This window comes from Fulmarus glacialis, unplaced genomic scaffold (genome assembly GCF_000690835.1).
Source record: "Fulmarus glacialis isolate BGI_N327 unplaced genomic scaffold, ASM69083v1 scaffold18833, whole genome shotgun sequence".
Classification (NCBI taxonomy): domain Eukaryota; kingdom Metazoa; phylum Chordata; class Aves; order Procellariiformes; family Procellariidae; genus Fulmarus; species Fulmarus glacialis.
Window position 1 is genome coordinate 710 of NW_009202518.1, and position 15,703 is coordinate 16,412.

Sequence of the window (15,703 nt, forward strand, 5' to 3'; positions counted from 1 at the left end):
GTACTATATAGCGTATTGTAGGATTCTGAAGGCAGTAGCCTTAAGATAAGTAAGTTGCATCTTACACTATCTTAAGACTGTAGTGTATGGAGAGTAGGCACAGGTGTTTTATCCCATGGGCACACGTCTGCATAGGTATGGACACCATGACCATTTCATTGCTGCATAACATGTAAATTTTGTTGCAGTAGGAGCACATCCTTGACAAACCATTGTATAGACTTCAAAAGATTTCAGTAGGATGGGTATGTTTTAGAAACAAATTTCATTTTCCCTTTTAGTTATTTTCTAGTTTCTAACCTTTTGTTGCAGCCCCACAGTTGCTATGGGCTGTTACAAATTCTCCCATGCTAGCATTTTTTTTACAAGATATTTGCTAGGAATTACAACTTAGGACTAAAAGTACATTGTGGTATCTTTAACTCCTCTAAACAAAGGCAAATATAGTTCTCAAAACCCAACAAGCAGGACTATTATAATTCCATACTTGTCTAGACTGTAAAGCAAGTAGTTTATGCTTTCTATAATATGCTGTAATTAAGATATGATGAATGTGGATGAAAGTAATAGTAAAACAACTTTTTGGCCGAGGTATCTAATTGCATATCTGTTCTCAATTAAAGCTTTGTTTTGGCTAGGAAAGAAATCAGTCTTCCGTCTAGCTCAGTGAAAGTGAGATAACCAAACCTGTCTGAAACTTGCTAGGTTTCTCGCTCAAGACAGACAATTTATAGCATGTATTGGGCAAAAATGGAACTAGTACCTTTCTAGTTTAATCTGTGTGTAGACCATATATTTAAAGTTAGGGCTATGTATGTTTCTAAGAAATAAAATACTTAAAAATGAGTGTACAGGCTAGTCTATGTTTTTTACTTACACAAGAATTAGAGCTACTCTTAATTTAAACTGAGTTGTATTCTTCACTCATGGTGATAATTCTTTGCCTATCACATTAGGAAGGAAGATTGCAAGAAGTAATTGAAAACCTTCTCTCCTTGGAAAAACAAACACGAACGGTAAGTAGCATATGGCATGCAACATTTATACTGGGTTGTCCTACACCCCGCCTTGTTCCACTGTATTAAAGTCATGAAGGGAACTGGAGTATCAGTCTTTCTCTTTTGCTGTTCTTTTCTTTAAAAAGAAAATCAATGAGGCTAGATATAATCAGTTTTTTTTCCCTTTGTATACTAGAAATGCAAGTGATAGAAGTCTGCCAGTTGTTTATCCCATCACTAATACGCTGTTTGTTTGTTACAGGCATCTGACATGGTCTCCACATCCCGTATCTTAGTTGCTATAGTGAAAATGTGTTATGAAGCTAAAGACTGGGATGCTCTTAATGAAAATATTATTCTTCTATCAAAGAGAAGAAGTCAGTTAAAACAGGTGAATTTAATCCTTTGAAACAAGAAATAAAATTATATTTGGAGCTGTATTATGTTCTGATTCCCCCTTGTGTGTAGGGACTTTCCTGACTTTGTAGTACCTGGCTGAATACATTGTAATTAGCTTCTCTTGACATTTTTTGGTAGGCATAATGAAAGCCAATAATGAAAGTGATGTCTGGAATTAGTCTGTCTTCACCTTGTGCCTGAGCTCCGTGTGGTCCAGCTTGCCATTCTTGGCAACACAGCTGTGACTTTTCTGCTTTCAGTGCATACCAGTGCTTTTAGATAGCAGTTCATCTTTACACTCTTCTACAGTCTGCACTGTAGACATATTCTTAATTTTTCATGTTCACATGAGGGGTGCATTAAACAGAGTTATTGCAATTTATTGTGATCAAATAAGGTGTATGCTTTACATGCTTGCTTTTGAAACTGTCATACTCTGGAATTCAGTTCTGTCTGAGAAATCGGCTATCAGGATAGCTGAAAGCACTTGCATTTAAGAAGGTACAAAGTTTATTGCACTGTGTTTAGTTTAACTTAATTAGAAGTTAGCAACAGGTAATTTTAATGGCATCATTGCTTTAGGAAGAAAAAGGTTACCTACTTTTAATGTGCAGAAACATTAGGAGTTTGTATACCGGTAGAGTACAGTTTAGTTCTCTAACTTGCACAAACTGTGGCTGAAGACTTGGGTCATTCCAGCTGAATTTTCTTCTTGAGGAAGAAGTTTCTAGAAGTTTAATTCTGTTCTTTTTTAGAAGTAGGTATTTTAATAATAATCGTAACAGCTTTGTTAGCGTTGTTACCAGAAGAACATACTCCAGTACCTGTGCTTGCCACTGCAGGATGCTAGCTTATTAGTGCCTATTTGGGAATATGCAGAGATGGAAAAGCATCAGTCAGAAATAATTAGACCTCTTCCTTCCCTTCCTCAAAAATCTACAGGTGTCCTAAAGAAAAGGGCTAGTGCACACACTTAAGAGAAGATGTGCCTTCCCGTTAGCTATGAAGGTCTCAGGGCAAACAGATAAGTCTTGTCAGTCTGTGTGAGTCGTGTGGATTCAAGAGAGAACCGCATGGGATGAATTATTTTGAATATCATTGGAAAAACTGAGAAGAAAGAAATGACAGAACAGCATCACATTTGACTTCTAGCATCAGTCGCTAGCATCATTTTACACATTTTTATGAGTCAAAGTGATTATATGTATCTTGCATGCTTTTTGTTGAGACGAGTCTCTTTAGTTTGATATGAAACTATTTAGTACTTATCTCCGAGTGTTATAGTTTGAATGTATTTGAGAAATCTAAAACCACAGTATGTTTTTCTTTCCTGTTATTTTATTAGGCAGTTGCTAAAATGGTCCAGCAGTGCTGCACTTACGTTGAAGACATCACAGACTTACCAGTCAAACTGCGCTTAATTGACACGTTGCGTATGGTTACAGAAGGAAAAGTAAGATTTTGTTTTAAGACTGAATGTCTAAAAGGTAGAATAAAAATGTTCACCTTCTTTAAAAGCATAGCTTCTTAACATTATTTTTTAATCTTGTTCAAATAAGAGCAAAAGTATATTTTTAAATTAACTTGAGAAGTCAAGTAGTGTATTTCTTTCCAAAAGACTGCAAATATTTTCCGGATTTCGTATTTAAATAATTTGCTGAAACACTGTTCATATTTCCATGACATAGATATTTGGATATATTAGAGTTCTAAAATGCCATTTATTTTTCACTTTTTAAAATATTATGTATTTGAATTTGTTAGAGAAATGGGCAGGTTTAGTTTAATTTCTCCTGGACTTAACAAGGTGTTATGTACAGTTACAGTAACCAGAAGGTGATATCAAAGCATTATACCAAGTTAATTATTTATATAATATTCCTTTTACTTTAAGAAAATTAACAATTCTGGATTAAGGCAAATTTGTATTAATGTTACAGCTTTTGCCTGTTCAAAGTTAGTCTAAATTGTTACTAATCAAGTATTGTTGATTTATGGATGGTTAGGAGTGAGTGAAATAATGCAAACAGTAGTACTTAGTGCACATTAACCATTAAAGTCTTAACTTCATGTCTGTTTCAATGTATTTTAGCAGACAAAATATCTAATACTTAATTCGCAGTGCACATCCTTTTATGTTTACTTGAAGAATGGTAGATGAATTTAGACATTATTTTTTATATTAATTTGGTCCAAATACTTCTGGTGTGTCAACTATCCATCATATTTTATCTGTGTATGTTGTGGGTAGTATCAGTATAGTGTATGGATACATAAGGAATTAATTGGTTATATGAAAACATCAAATATATGTCTTAATGGGGTTGTGGTCTTAGAGTTTGCACTCTTCTTTAGAAAATTCCTATGTTTAAACTACTACTTCTGATTTCAGATATATGTGGAAATTGAACGTGCTCGCCTGACAAAGACACTTGCAACAATAAAAGAACAGAATGGTGAAGTGAAAGAGGCTGCTTCTATTCTGCAAGAATTGCAGGTAACACGCCATGTAACTCAAATTGTGTCAGCAGTAAAAATTAATTCTGACGGCTCTTAGATTATTATTTAGAAACTTAATCATGTATGTCTGCAGAAATGCCTGGAATGAGATTAACTGTTATTAGTGAAAGTGTAATTCAGTTTTAACTGCTTTTGTTAGTCTCGTGGTTAGGTTACATAGAGTATTTCCCGTTTGGAAAACGGATTTCAATTCTCTAGGTAGTGCATTGAGTTTAGTGCATTCTTCCGGTGTAAGTGGAGGCTATAATTTCAAATTGAATAACCTTTTCTCCATTTTCACTTGCTCTGGAATGGCTGTTTTTTCTGTTGTTTTGTTTCGTTTCGTTTTGTTTTGTTTTTCCACCCCCCCGGCAACCTCCCACTCTTCTTGCACAGTTAAGACTTCACTTGATTTGACTTTGACAGTGTTAAATAGTTACATTTTCATTTTAGGTGGAAACCTATGGTTCAATGGAGAAGAAAGAACGTGTAGAATTTATCTTGGAGCAGATGAGACTCTGTCTAGCTGTAAAAGACTATATTCGGACTCAAATTATCAGCAAAAAAATTAATACAAAATTTTTTCAAGAAGAAAACACAGAAGTAAGTCATAGGAGTATTTCTCTCTTTCCCCTCCCTCCCCATTTTAATCTGACATGCCTTTTTTCAGGTCCAAGTGTATTTGAATCCTTCTGTTTTCTGGTATCCGATTGGATGTAATTTACATGATTCATGGAGCTGTACTAATTTCACTGTTTGATACTGTTTCAGAAACTAAAGTTGAAATACTACAACTTAATGATCCAGCTGGATCAACATGAAGGCTCCTACCTCTCCATCTGTAAGCACTACAGAGCCATTTATGATACTCCGTGTATCCAGGCTGAAAGTGAAAAGTGGCAGCAGGTAAAAAAACGTTGCATGCAAAATGGCTGTATTTTCATGTGGCAGATACCCATTTCATTACCAGATCAATTTACAGCAGATTAAATAGCTCATCAGTCTGTTGTTCTTAGTTTTTTTTTAATGGCTATATTAACAAATTGGTTAGTTGAGAACAGATATAATCAAGTTGATTTCAAATGAATATTTATAACTAACATCTTCATTATATTGTCTTTGAAATCTTGAGAATGTCTTGTCTGTTTTATAGAAGTGCAGAAATTAGAAACAGCTGTGCAAGTGTGGTCTAAATGATACTGTTGTGTATGCAGTACAAATGTTACATATTTAAAAAGATTTTTTTCATGTATTTATTTTAAATACTAGAATTGTAATTAACCTGAATCAATTTAAATCTGTCACTGTGAATGAGGGTTCATTTCTGCAGGATGCCATCAGTTTCACCCTAATTTCTTAATATGCTGGGCTTAAGCCTTTTACATGTTAAATTCTAAGCTCTGTGGGCACTGTTTTTAATTGTTTAATTATGGGAAAAACCCACACTCTTTACTCTTAAACAGGCACTGAAGAGCGTTGTTCTTTATGTTATTCTTTCACCTTATGACAATGAACAGTCTGATTTGGTGCACAGAATTAGTAGTGACAAAAAGCTAGAGGAAATCCCGAAGTATAAGTAAGTATTCTTTCTAATGAACAATTCTTAGGTAAAAAAAAAGTCTCTCTCTCAAACTAGCTGTGCAAGTGAAATCTGTTTACGCTGAGTCTGCTGTAAGCATCTCGGAATTTAATGCTGTATGAAAAATACTGCAAAATTTTCACAATTATGGAAGTTCTACATTAAAATAGATGTCTCTCTATAAGAGAAAGATCTTTATTAGAAACACAGTCTGACTTGAGCTGCCCACTGATAGCGTGAAGTATTACAGACTATATTCATGAAGAACAATGAATCTTAATGGTAATAAAATTAAAACATTTAAATTATTTCTTTGATCTATTTAAGTATGAAATAAGCCTTATTAATACATGATTGTAAATCAACTTTACTAAACCATTTAGAGACCTCCTAAAACTATTTACCACCATGGAATTGATGCGGTGGACTGCCCTAGTTGAAGAATACGGTAAAGAATTGAGAGAAGGATCCCTTGATAGTCCTGCAACAGACGTTTTCGGCTGTACGGAGGAAGGTGAAAAGAGATGGAAAGATTTAAAGAATAGAGTTGTGGAACATGTAAGTATGGCTGTCTTTAAGCATTAGCTATGTATTCAGTGCCTCAACTAAAAATGCTTTTCGCTTGCCATATTTTAATTACAAAGAGAAACAAAAAAAGTATGTAGTAAAGCAGCAGATAAGTTGCCTCTTCCATTGCGTTATATTTTCAACATTTTATTTGTTTGTATATCCTTATTATAGATAGGTATTTGGCACAGTCGCCAGAAAAAAGAGTAAAAGAGTATGTTGCACTCAAATTTTGAGATTTAGCATTCACATTTCAATAGAGCAGAAACTTGAAGGTCTTGCTTTGTATTAAATTCATAATTAGTTGATTTCATTTCTTAGTAATTTGTAGAGACTTTTATACCTTTTACAAGCAAAAGAACTGTTTGTTCACAGCTCCCTCACATACCTTATGCTGGACTGCCGTTAGAGCACTACAGCTCCTAATCTGCTTTTAACATTGACTTTTATATTTTTGCAGCCTGCTTCAATTATTTTTTGCACATAACCCTCTACTCTGAACACTTTTATTCCAGAATATTAGAATAATGGCTAAATATTATACCAGAATTACAATGAAGAGAATGGCACAGCTCCTGGATCTGTCCGTTGATGTAAGTGTTCCTTTGCTTATCCTTTCATAAAGGGTGTGGAAGCATATGTGTGCATGTGTTTGTGGCAAAAATGTAAGTATTTAGCACAGTAATGTTCTCTTTGAATTTGAGTTCTCTTTTTAGCTTAAAAAGCTCTGTTAAGTGATGCCATAGATCATCATCGCATTGTTTTACAGACAATACAGAAGGACATAGCATCGTAGAAATACACTGCTTTGTACAAAGTTCTTGTGTGTTTATTAATGTTCATGGATATACTATTTATTGTTGTATCTCTATATATCTGTCTTTGTATTATCCTTGCAGCTCTCCTGGCTTCATCCTTAGTATAATTCCCCCGTTTGTGTTACCAGTACTTTTCAGCTCTTACAGGAAGAACAAAGTATGGTATAGTGGTAGACAGGGAGCATTAACAGAACTTTAGCTCATTGGGTTCTTTTTATGAGAAGTAGTGTGAGTGTCTTTTGCGAGTAATAGTATTAATCCGAATATTCGTCGCTTTCCTAGTCAGTACGAAGACCTGAGTGTATTTTCGAGCCTCTACGGGAGTTAGAAAACTGTTTTTTAGTTCAGGCAGAACTCAATTTCATGATGCATGTGCCCATAAGGCAAAAGCTGCTCTTAAAAATTCTTTTATATTCAAGGTCTTATTTAAATGCTGGAGCTTGTTGTCTTGTGTTTCAGTGTTAAAAAGTTCTTGTCAATGAGTGATTAAAACTGACTGAAGATACAGGGTTTCTCACCTTTAAATGTGCCTGTTTATAGATGGTTGTACTTTGGGAACATGGGGTGGAGTCTTCCTTTGTGTTTTCAAGAGCTTTCCAAAGAGATTCTTACATCATGGCATATTGGTATTTCAAGTGCAAATGAAAAGCTTTACCCTACTGTCTTTTAATTAAATCTGCTCTTTTCCACAAACTTGGAATAAACCTTCTTTGACAGTGGTCAGTAATTCACACGGATTTTCCTATGCCTTGCTTGTTGGATGGCTTGCTCTGATATCTGTGTAGCCAAGTACTCTGAAGTGTAAAAGTCTGTTGGTGTAGTATACTAAACTTTTAATTTCATGAAACACAATCAGATATAGGTCAAATGAAAAAAAAAAAAGTTTTTTAATAGATCGTGCTAGTACCTTGCAGTGCCAACATGTGTAATATTAAAGTATTGTGCGTTTTTTTAAGTACAGTATTACTACAGCTGTATTTCTGTTAAGTGTAAAGAAAATCTTGTTCCCTGTGCTTTAATGATGTTTGGGAGGAATTCTGATGTTTTGTAGATAAAAATGCTATTTTCTTGACTTAGTGCTGTTTGTCTTTACAGGAATCGGAGGAGTTCCTGTCTAACCTAGTAGTTAATAAGACCATCTTTGCTAAAGTAGACAGGCTGGCAGGAATTATCAATTTTCAGAGGCCTAAGGACCCAAACAATATACTCAATGACTGGTCTCACAAGCTGAACTCACTAATGGCCCTAGTTAACAAAACCACACATCTCATTGCCAAAGAGGAGATGATACATAACCTGCAGTAAGGTGCCTCAATAATCTCAGTGCTTTTAAAGAAGGCATTAGATCTTCATAATAGAGACTATTACTACAGTGTGTATATGGTTTGTTTTCTCCCTGTCAAGCCTTCCTGGTCTAAAATTTAGAACATAATTCTGAAATTCCTGTTGACAATTAAGTTCCCTTGATTATTCATTCAGTTGTTAAATGTTTTTGCTACAATTGGTGAAAAAACATAATAAATCTGTACTGCCTGTATAATAGTAGTCTTGTGATTTCTTCTTTTCCACATATACCTTTATTTGTCTAACACATAATTCTGTGGTTACTTCATTACAGGACTTTTTGAGGCTGTGATTGAGAGGATATACTGTAAATAATAAAATCCTAGGGGTTTACAGTAGCATGCATTGAGGTAACTTAAAATGATAATATTGTAATGTTATGTCAAGATACTGTTTGACCAAAATTCTGCATGTTCATGCTTAAGAATAATGCTATTTCTTGTCATTTGGGACTACAGATAGACTTTTTTAATTAATTCTGAACTGATTGAGAAATCTACCTGAATCTTGTCTGCTTGGTGCAAGTCACTAATTTTCACTGTTTTGTTATTACAGTTTGTAATGGCTATAATAGCAATTAACTAAGATAATACTTCAAAGCTGCTGCTTCTCATAATTGAATGTGTTATATTCAGACAAGATAACGTCCTATCACTTGCTTTAACCTACTTGTAAGGGAGGGAAGCTGTAAACTTTTCCTCATGTCACTGTTCTGTTTTTTTAAGAAAGTAAAATAGTAGCATGAATAGCATAGTAAGAATCAATGAAACTTTTATTGAATTTGCCCTGGTTTTTAATGATTTTTTTAATGCTAGCCATAACTAACTATTCTGTTCATAATTAATTAGGTAGAGACTGTAATTGTAAATGATGTATTGAGATGTATATAAATCCTTTCTTTAAAAGCACACTGAACTTCATTCAAACTAACACTCTTAGCACAGGTAATTATCATATGAATACACAGTAAGTCAGGAAACTTTAGACAGTGATTTTGAGTAAGGGAAGTCTGTGAAGGGACAGGAAAAGATGGAAGCTTCTAAGCAGTGATTTGCATTTGAAATGTAGACTTCGGACATATAGCTTAAGGGAAACTTGGGAGTTTCATTTCGGAGGCTTGTAACTTTATCAAGCCATACCAGTCCAGCTCACTGCATTTAAGCAACAAAAAAGCAGCTGAACTATCAGTGAGGGAAGGTAGAAAGAGGAGCAGACTGTTTAGAATGCATAGAATGCTTACCATCTAACTTCCTAAATTGTGTTATAATGCCAATTGTATGAGTTGTGTAAAATCTTGTCACAACCATGTCTGAGAATGGGATGTACTGGTCTTTGCGAGGCTAGCCTTAATAGCATGAGCAAAACTGGCTGCTGCTAGGATAATGAAAAAAGGAACTTCAGTTTTGACCTTGTCAATTGAAAACAATCCATCTTCTGGAAACTGAGGCAAGAGGTATCAGAAAGAGGAACAACGGGTCATCAGGGAAAGTGGGAACTTTCCTCTCCCTGTTCTTCTTATCATAAACCTTTTTCTTCTGTTTGCAAATCTGGTCTGGAGTCTTCAACCCCAAGCATTTAAGCTTATGGACTCTGTGACACTTCTACCAAATCAGAGATATTGGACCTGTTTCCCCAGTCAACCCTCTTTTCCTTTTTATCCTAGAGTGGAATGGTTCAGTGGTTCCCTGGCCCTACTTTCTGGGGTTCTTGCGGATCCTACTCCCTCTCTGGCCTAGCTATATCCCTCTCTGCTGCCCTTGTATGCATTTAGAGCATGAGTTTGTTGGAGAGAAGAGGTGGTTTCTCTCCCCTTGCAACTACCTTTTGCTGTCAGCATTGGAAAGAACATGCAAACACTCTTATCTTTCAACAGTCCAGGTATCTCCTTAACACTCAATTCAGAAGGATTATGAAGGTTCACTTTCATGGTCTGTATTCGTACCAAAGATTCACAATGATCAAGCTTTTTGCCTTTTGGTCCGAAATAGATTTTTGTCCTCACTGAGTTCACTTACAATGTCTTCGTCTTGGTTTGACAACATACTGCCCAAGGCAAACTCCCTACCTAACTCTATCCTCAGAGTGAGATGCACTTGTTGTGTACCTAATACTTGGTGCCAGAAGCAAGAATCCCTCAGGGTTTCCCTCCCCGCGCATCACAAAGTTAAAAGAGGAGTTTTAAAACAAAATTGTAGAATTGTTAGGCTGTACGGTAAGCCCAAGTGAGTGGAAAAGAATCTATTCATGTAGCCTGGAGTTTTGGGGGGGTTTTGTTGTTTTTGTTAGCAGACTACTGTTAATGAAAATGAGTGTATCTTGAGTCTCTCTGGAAAAGGTTGCCACATTGAGGTTGCTAGGAAAAAAGCTTTAAACTTTTGGTGCTAGTTCATCTCAAGAATGCAGATATATGTCAGATATAACTCCTCCATGAGCAATTTAAAGGTCAACATAAAGGCATGCCGGCTTCTTAAAAAAAATGCACTGAGATTGAAGATCTTTGATCTTGACAATGTGAGATCAAACCATTGCATTAATCTGAACTTTGTAGTTCCTATCTCCTCAGTGTACCCTCAACATCCCCTTATTGCTGTTTGCTTCTCGACACTTTCATTTTGCGGATCAAAGAAAAAATGAAGCAGTTTGAATATTACTTGCTGTAGAAATTGTATGTGTTTAAAAAGTCCATGCTGAAGAAATGTTATCCTTGGATAATTATGAAGTAAGATTAAAGTTGAGATCATCTGTTCATTAGAGGACTCTGGAGGAATTGCAGGGGAACTTTTGTGCTGGAAAGTCAAAACTTGCTACTCTTCAGCCTAATAATCAGACATTAATGGCTGCCTAGAAACAGTTTGCTTTATTGTTTAGTAAGACTAAGAATTACTGTTGCTATCTAACCTCAGGTCTACCACTGACTTGTTTGTGGCAGAGGGTAAACCACTTAACTTCTGTTAGTTTCCCATGATTGCTGCTTCTGAGGGAGTTAAAAAATTTATAAAGGTCCAGTGTGCTAAGACAATAAAAACATTGCTGCTATTACTGCAATCAGTCTGGAACTTCTCTTGAATCATAGAATCATTTAGGTTGGAAAAGACCTTTAAGATGATCAAGTCCAACTGGTAACCTAGCACTGCCAACTCCACCACTAAACCATGTCCCTAAGCACCACATCTACATGCTAGGTATAACATTCCAGTGATTTTTAAGTGTTAAAGGAGTAAGGAAATAGTGCAGTATAGTTTACATATGTATTTAACCTACCCCACAGTATGCAAGTTTTCACTTTAACCTCTGAAACTTTTGTAGGAGCCTGCGTCCAAATTTTTAAGTTATACTTTGGAAGAGCAATAAAAATGTCCTGAATCGCTTTTTAAAAACTTCACACGAAGGTTTCCTTGATGATGTGATGTGATTTCATGCTCAAAGACCCAGTCCACCAGCGTACTGACTGCTCTCGGCTTCTCAGAAGATGTTCTCCTAGAAGCTTCCAAGCCAAAGAAGACCCAAGTAACTGCCAGAGAAAGTTATGTGAACGGCAGTGGTTGCTAAATGACAAATGTCCATTTGGAAATTATTGGTAAGTTGTGTAATGTGTTACCTCCTACCTTGTGAATTTACATGAGGAATTAATTTTTAAATGCAAGTACCATGACAGTAAAAACAAAGTTCACAGCTAGGTGAATCCCCTCCCAGGCTTGCTTTTGAGAAAGGCCTCCTGTTGTTTTTTTTCTGAGAGGTGAAAACTGTTCAAGATGCCTGCTGGGGTGTTAGGCTGCAGGGTCAGGGAGGCAATTCGGTGCTGAATGTATTCTATTATGTGCTTATTACTTTTACATGTTAATCATAATGGTTTTTCCTGTATTCTAAAGTTAGACATCATGAGTGGAGCTGATTGAAAATCGTGTTTTCTGTATTGGAATTCAAGAAATGCCAGTTCCCAGAAATAGGAGTGAACTTTATCATAGAATAGAAACTGATTTTCTGAATTTCCTGTGAAAGCAAAAATCTGAGGAGAAAGGAAAAAAAGCAGCAGCAGCATAAGTTTGAAATAATTAAAATAGTTTTGTTTTGAAGATGTAGAAACCAAGCTGTAGGTGTGATTCCAAGTGTGCAGCTCATGGGCGAGCCAGGACTCTAGGGCTTTTTGGCTACCAGCTCTCCATTAGCCCTGAAGCAAGTGAGGGTTTCAGAGTTCCCAACTCTTCCAGAATCTGTGCCACACCTTTCAGAGCTCTGCTCAGATCTTAGCTTCATGGCAGGGAGCCTAGCAGCCCTGAGTGGCCCCAGGTTTTCAAACCCCTGCTTTTGGCAAGGAGCCTAGATTCTCCAAGGACCTGGGCATGGCTCCTAGCTTCACAGAATAGGGAGAAGCCATGTGAACAGTCATAATTTACAGAATCCTGACTTAAGGGTAGGGAGACTGGATGTGTTAGTGCCTTCTGTACAGGGCTTCCTTGCGGTTACGGTCCCTGGGAAGTTGGGCTTTCAATTGCAATTGAAATTGCGATTTTCAGACCTGAAAGGTTTTGAAATCTTAAAAATTGTGAAGTGGAATTGAATTTGGTATTGTTGCATTTGTTGGAGCGTTTTGTTTGGGTTTTTTTTGTTTGTTTTGGTTTTTTTGTTTTAATCTTACCATTCTAACAAGTCCCTAGAAATATAACTGTTAGGCTTTTGAGGATCTGAGTCCTGTCAAGTCTCATTATGCTGAGCAGAGATTCATTGGTTTTGTTCCTATCTCATGCCTCCCTGTTTTGCCATTAGCATTTCTTACATTTGCAACATATATTGTTGCTTTTCTTCTGCTCCCAGGCTCCATGTGACCAGCTGCTCCTGGTCTCCTTCGACAGAAGAAAAAGAGTGTGCTGCAACACATTCCTCAGCAGAAGCCTAGTGCTGTGAGCTCTCCTCTTGTCATGAAATCCCATTAGTGAGCATAGCACATCGGGATTCCAGGAACTAGAAAGCCTGGACAATTCTGGAAATGCAAGCCAGTAGTCAGCACATAACACATCTGTTTCTGTGCCTAGCCCAATGCCAAGTGAAGACCTGGCTTGTCAACTGAGCCTGTGGAGTTGTGAATAATGTGTTTGATTGCAGAGGTTGGAAGCCAAAATTGCAGCTTCCACTGGGGTAATACACATCAAGAAGAGAGAAAGAGACATCTCATGGAGTCCCTCCCACAGTAGCAGCTAATATTATAAGCTTATTTCCTTAAATTATCCTTTAATACTGTATTGAAACATGTCAACAAAAACCACAAGAAGTCTCCTTCTTCCCATATAGTGTATAACTGGTTGCTAGTGGCATACTCTGCCTTCTGTACTGCTATAATAGAAGTGGCTCTGAAACCAAAGTTTAGTTACATTAAAGCTCTTTGGATTTGGAATCTCATCCTTTAGGCCAGTTTCTGTATGATTTGCACTTTGAGCAGAATTTCCAAGGTTAGTGAGTACTTGGCGCCCAAATTTGTTTTGGACCAACAGTCCTCGTCTTTCTATCTGGTAAAAAAGACTATGAAAGAGCTTGGAGGGGGCACCACATGGAAATAATACAGTTATTCCAATCTTGCAGGCTCAGTGGCAGTACTTTAACAAAATAGTGCTTGGCAGCCAACCCCATCTCAGAGCTGCTGGCTCTCTCTGTAGCCTCTGGCATGTCCACTTAGGGTTTATGCAATACAATTAACCACTTTACAAAATAGAGTAAAACCTACTTCATATGGGGGCTAAGAGGTTTAATTTAAGTAAGAAGATCATAAAAAGCAGTGGGTATAAGGACACGGTCTCCATATTGTGTTTTATACATGGCACTTTTTCTGAGACGGGGGATTCCCGTGCTGCCATAGTCTTTCCCCAGCTCCTTTCTGGCTGTTTCTACAGTGCTGAGTTCCCATCTTTTTACAGCAGTCTTTGCTGTTCAGTACTTTCAATCTAGGAACTTTAAAACAACAGAGACAGATAGCAATAAAAATGGTGTCTGTCATTTAACAAATCCTTCCCTGTATAACTCGGTCGCTAGCCACGCAATTTTTTTCCTAGCACAGTATAAAGAAATACTATCAGAACAAATGGACTCAAAAGTTAATGACAGCTTATGTGAAAAACCTAGCAAATTTCTGTCTCACCCCAAACTGAACTCCAGAGCATATATGCATATTTTTAGATATATACACACATATAATACTCATTCTATTTGCCACTTTTTTTTCAATTATCATTTATTTTAAAGAAAACCTTCCTTGCATTTTGTAACAGAAAAATTTATCAGTAATGCAAAAGCTCACTAGGAACCAAATACAACCAGCCTCCAAAATTAAAGGACTAATTCCATTTCAACAACCTGGACTGAATGAGACACAAAGTTAGTTAGATCCTGAACATGGTTTCACCTTTATCTGATTCACTGTAACTGTCCCTGGAAAACACTGACGAGTCACGGCCCTTTGGGCTCAGTGGGGCTGGTGTCCGAGGCGGGCAGAGATGGCCTACCGTGGGCGACGCAGGAGTGTTTTTGTCATCCTGAAATGGTGTCTCCTGGGTTGAGACTGGGACCAACCACACTCCCCTCTGGCATCGCTTCTAGTAGGGCACTGAAACAATTAACTATATTCCTAACAGTATTTATAAAGTTGAATTAAAAAGTGGACTTACTTAAGTCGGAGGCTGCAAATGCAAAGGATTTCTTTAAATTCATTTCCTTCTGCATTTACATTTTTGCAAGGAGCTCTCTCTTTATAAATGCATTACTGATGAATATTGAAAATATTCTTGGGCACAAGTATCTTCTTGCAGTGGCAATGCATCAGAGGCTTGGCTGGTGGTTATTCTTCAAAGAGTTAGGAGGCGTTAAATGTAAATTTAAATATAAATGTATTTAGGAAAATCCAATACTAGAATGATCTGGATCTTATTTTAATTAAAGTAGAAGAAAAAGTTTTTAAAAAGCACTGGAATCCTGTTTTGTTGATAAACTTTATTAAGATCCTGAGGTAAGCTGCTTCCCCCCAATTTCTTGTCCACTTCACCCTAAAGCACGATGGCCGATGCCCTGCGACGGGCATCCATCCATGGCAGCTGAGCCGCCTTGAAAAAGCCAGTTTGCAAAACAATGTAGGTATCAAGAATTGATTGCCAAACATTTTGAAAACACAGCTAACAGCGAACATTACTCCGTGAAAATAAAACTGTTATGCAAAGCAGTTTCTGGGATTCATGCGCAGCCAGAAACGCATAACCAACAGTCCTTCAGCAAAAGCAGAGGGGGTTTTCAAAACACGATGTACAATGGGAGCTGTTCCATCACCTGGCTGCAGCCTTCGCACGCAGACGCCGGTTTCCACAAGTTTCTTTAAGGGCAGTTACTTTTTTTAAAAAAAAAACCACCAACAAACCCACAACAGCGAAATAACCGCGAGGAAAAACCCAACATTTTCAGCACAGGTGGACTTCCTCTCGCAGCTCACCGGGCGGGACCCTCCCTACGCGTGTGCGCACCTC

At 37.0% G+C, this 15,703-nt stretch overlaps 1 protein-coding gene across 1 annotated transcript; it reads left to right on the top strand.

The window, feature by feature from the left end:
• Window positions 1-956: 956 nt before the first annotated feature.
• Window positions 957-8,397, top strand: PSMD12 (proteasome (prosome, macropain) 26S subunit, non-ATPase, 12; the record flags this gene model as incomplete). Its single annotated transcript, XM_009574323.1, has 10 exons — window positions 957-1,016; window positions 1,261-1,389; window positions 2,743-2,850; window positions 3,790-3,894; window positions 4,350-4,499; window positions 4,668-4,802; window positions 5,360-5,472; window positions 5,859-6,033; window positions 6,558-6,635; window positions 7,956-8,397. Coding segments are annotated over 10 exons (1,263 nt in total), but the record flags the coding sequence as incomplete, so codon positions are not given.
• Between the last annotated feature and the right edge of the window lie 7,306 nt (window positions 8,398-15,703).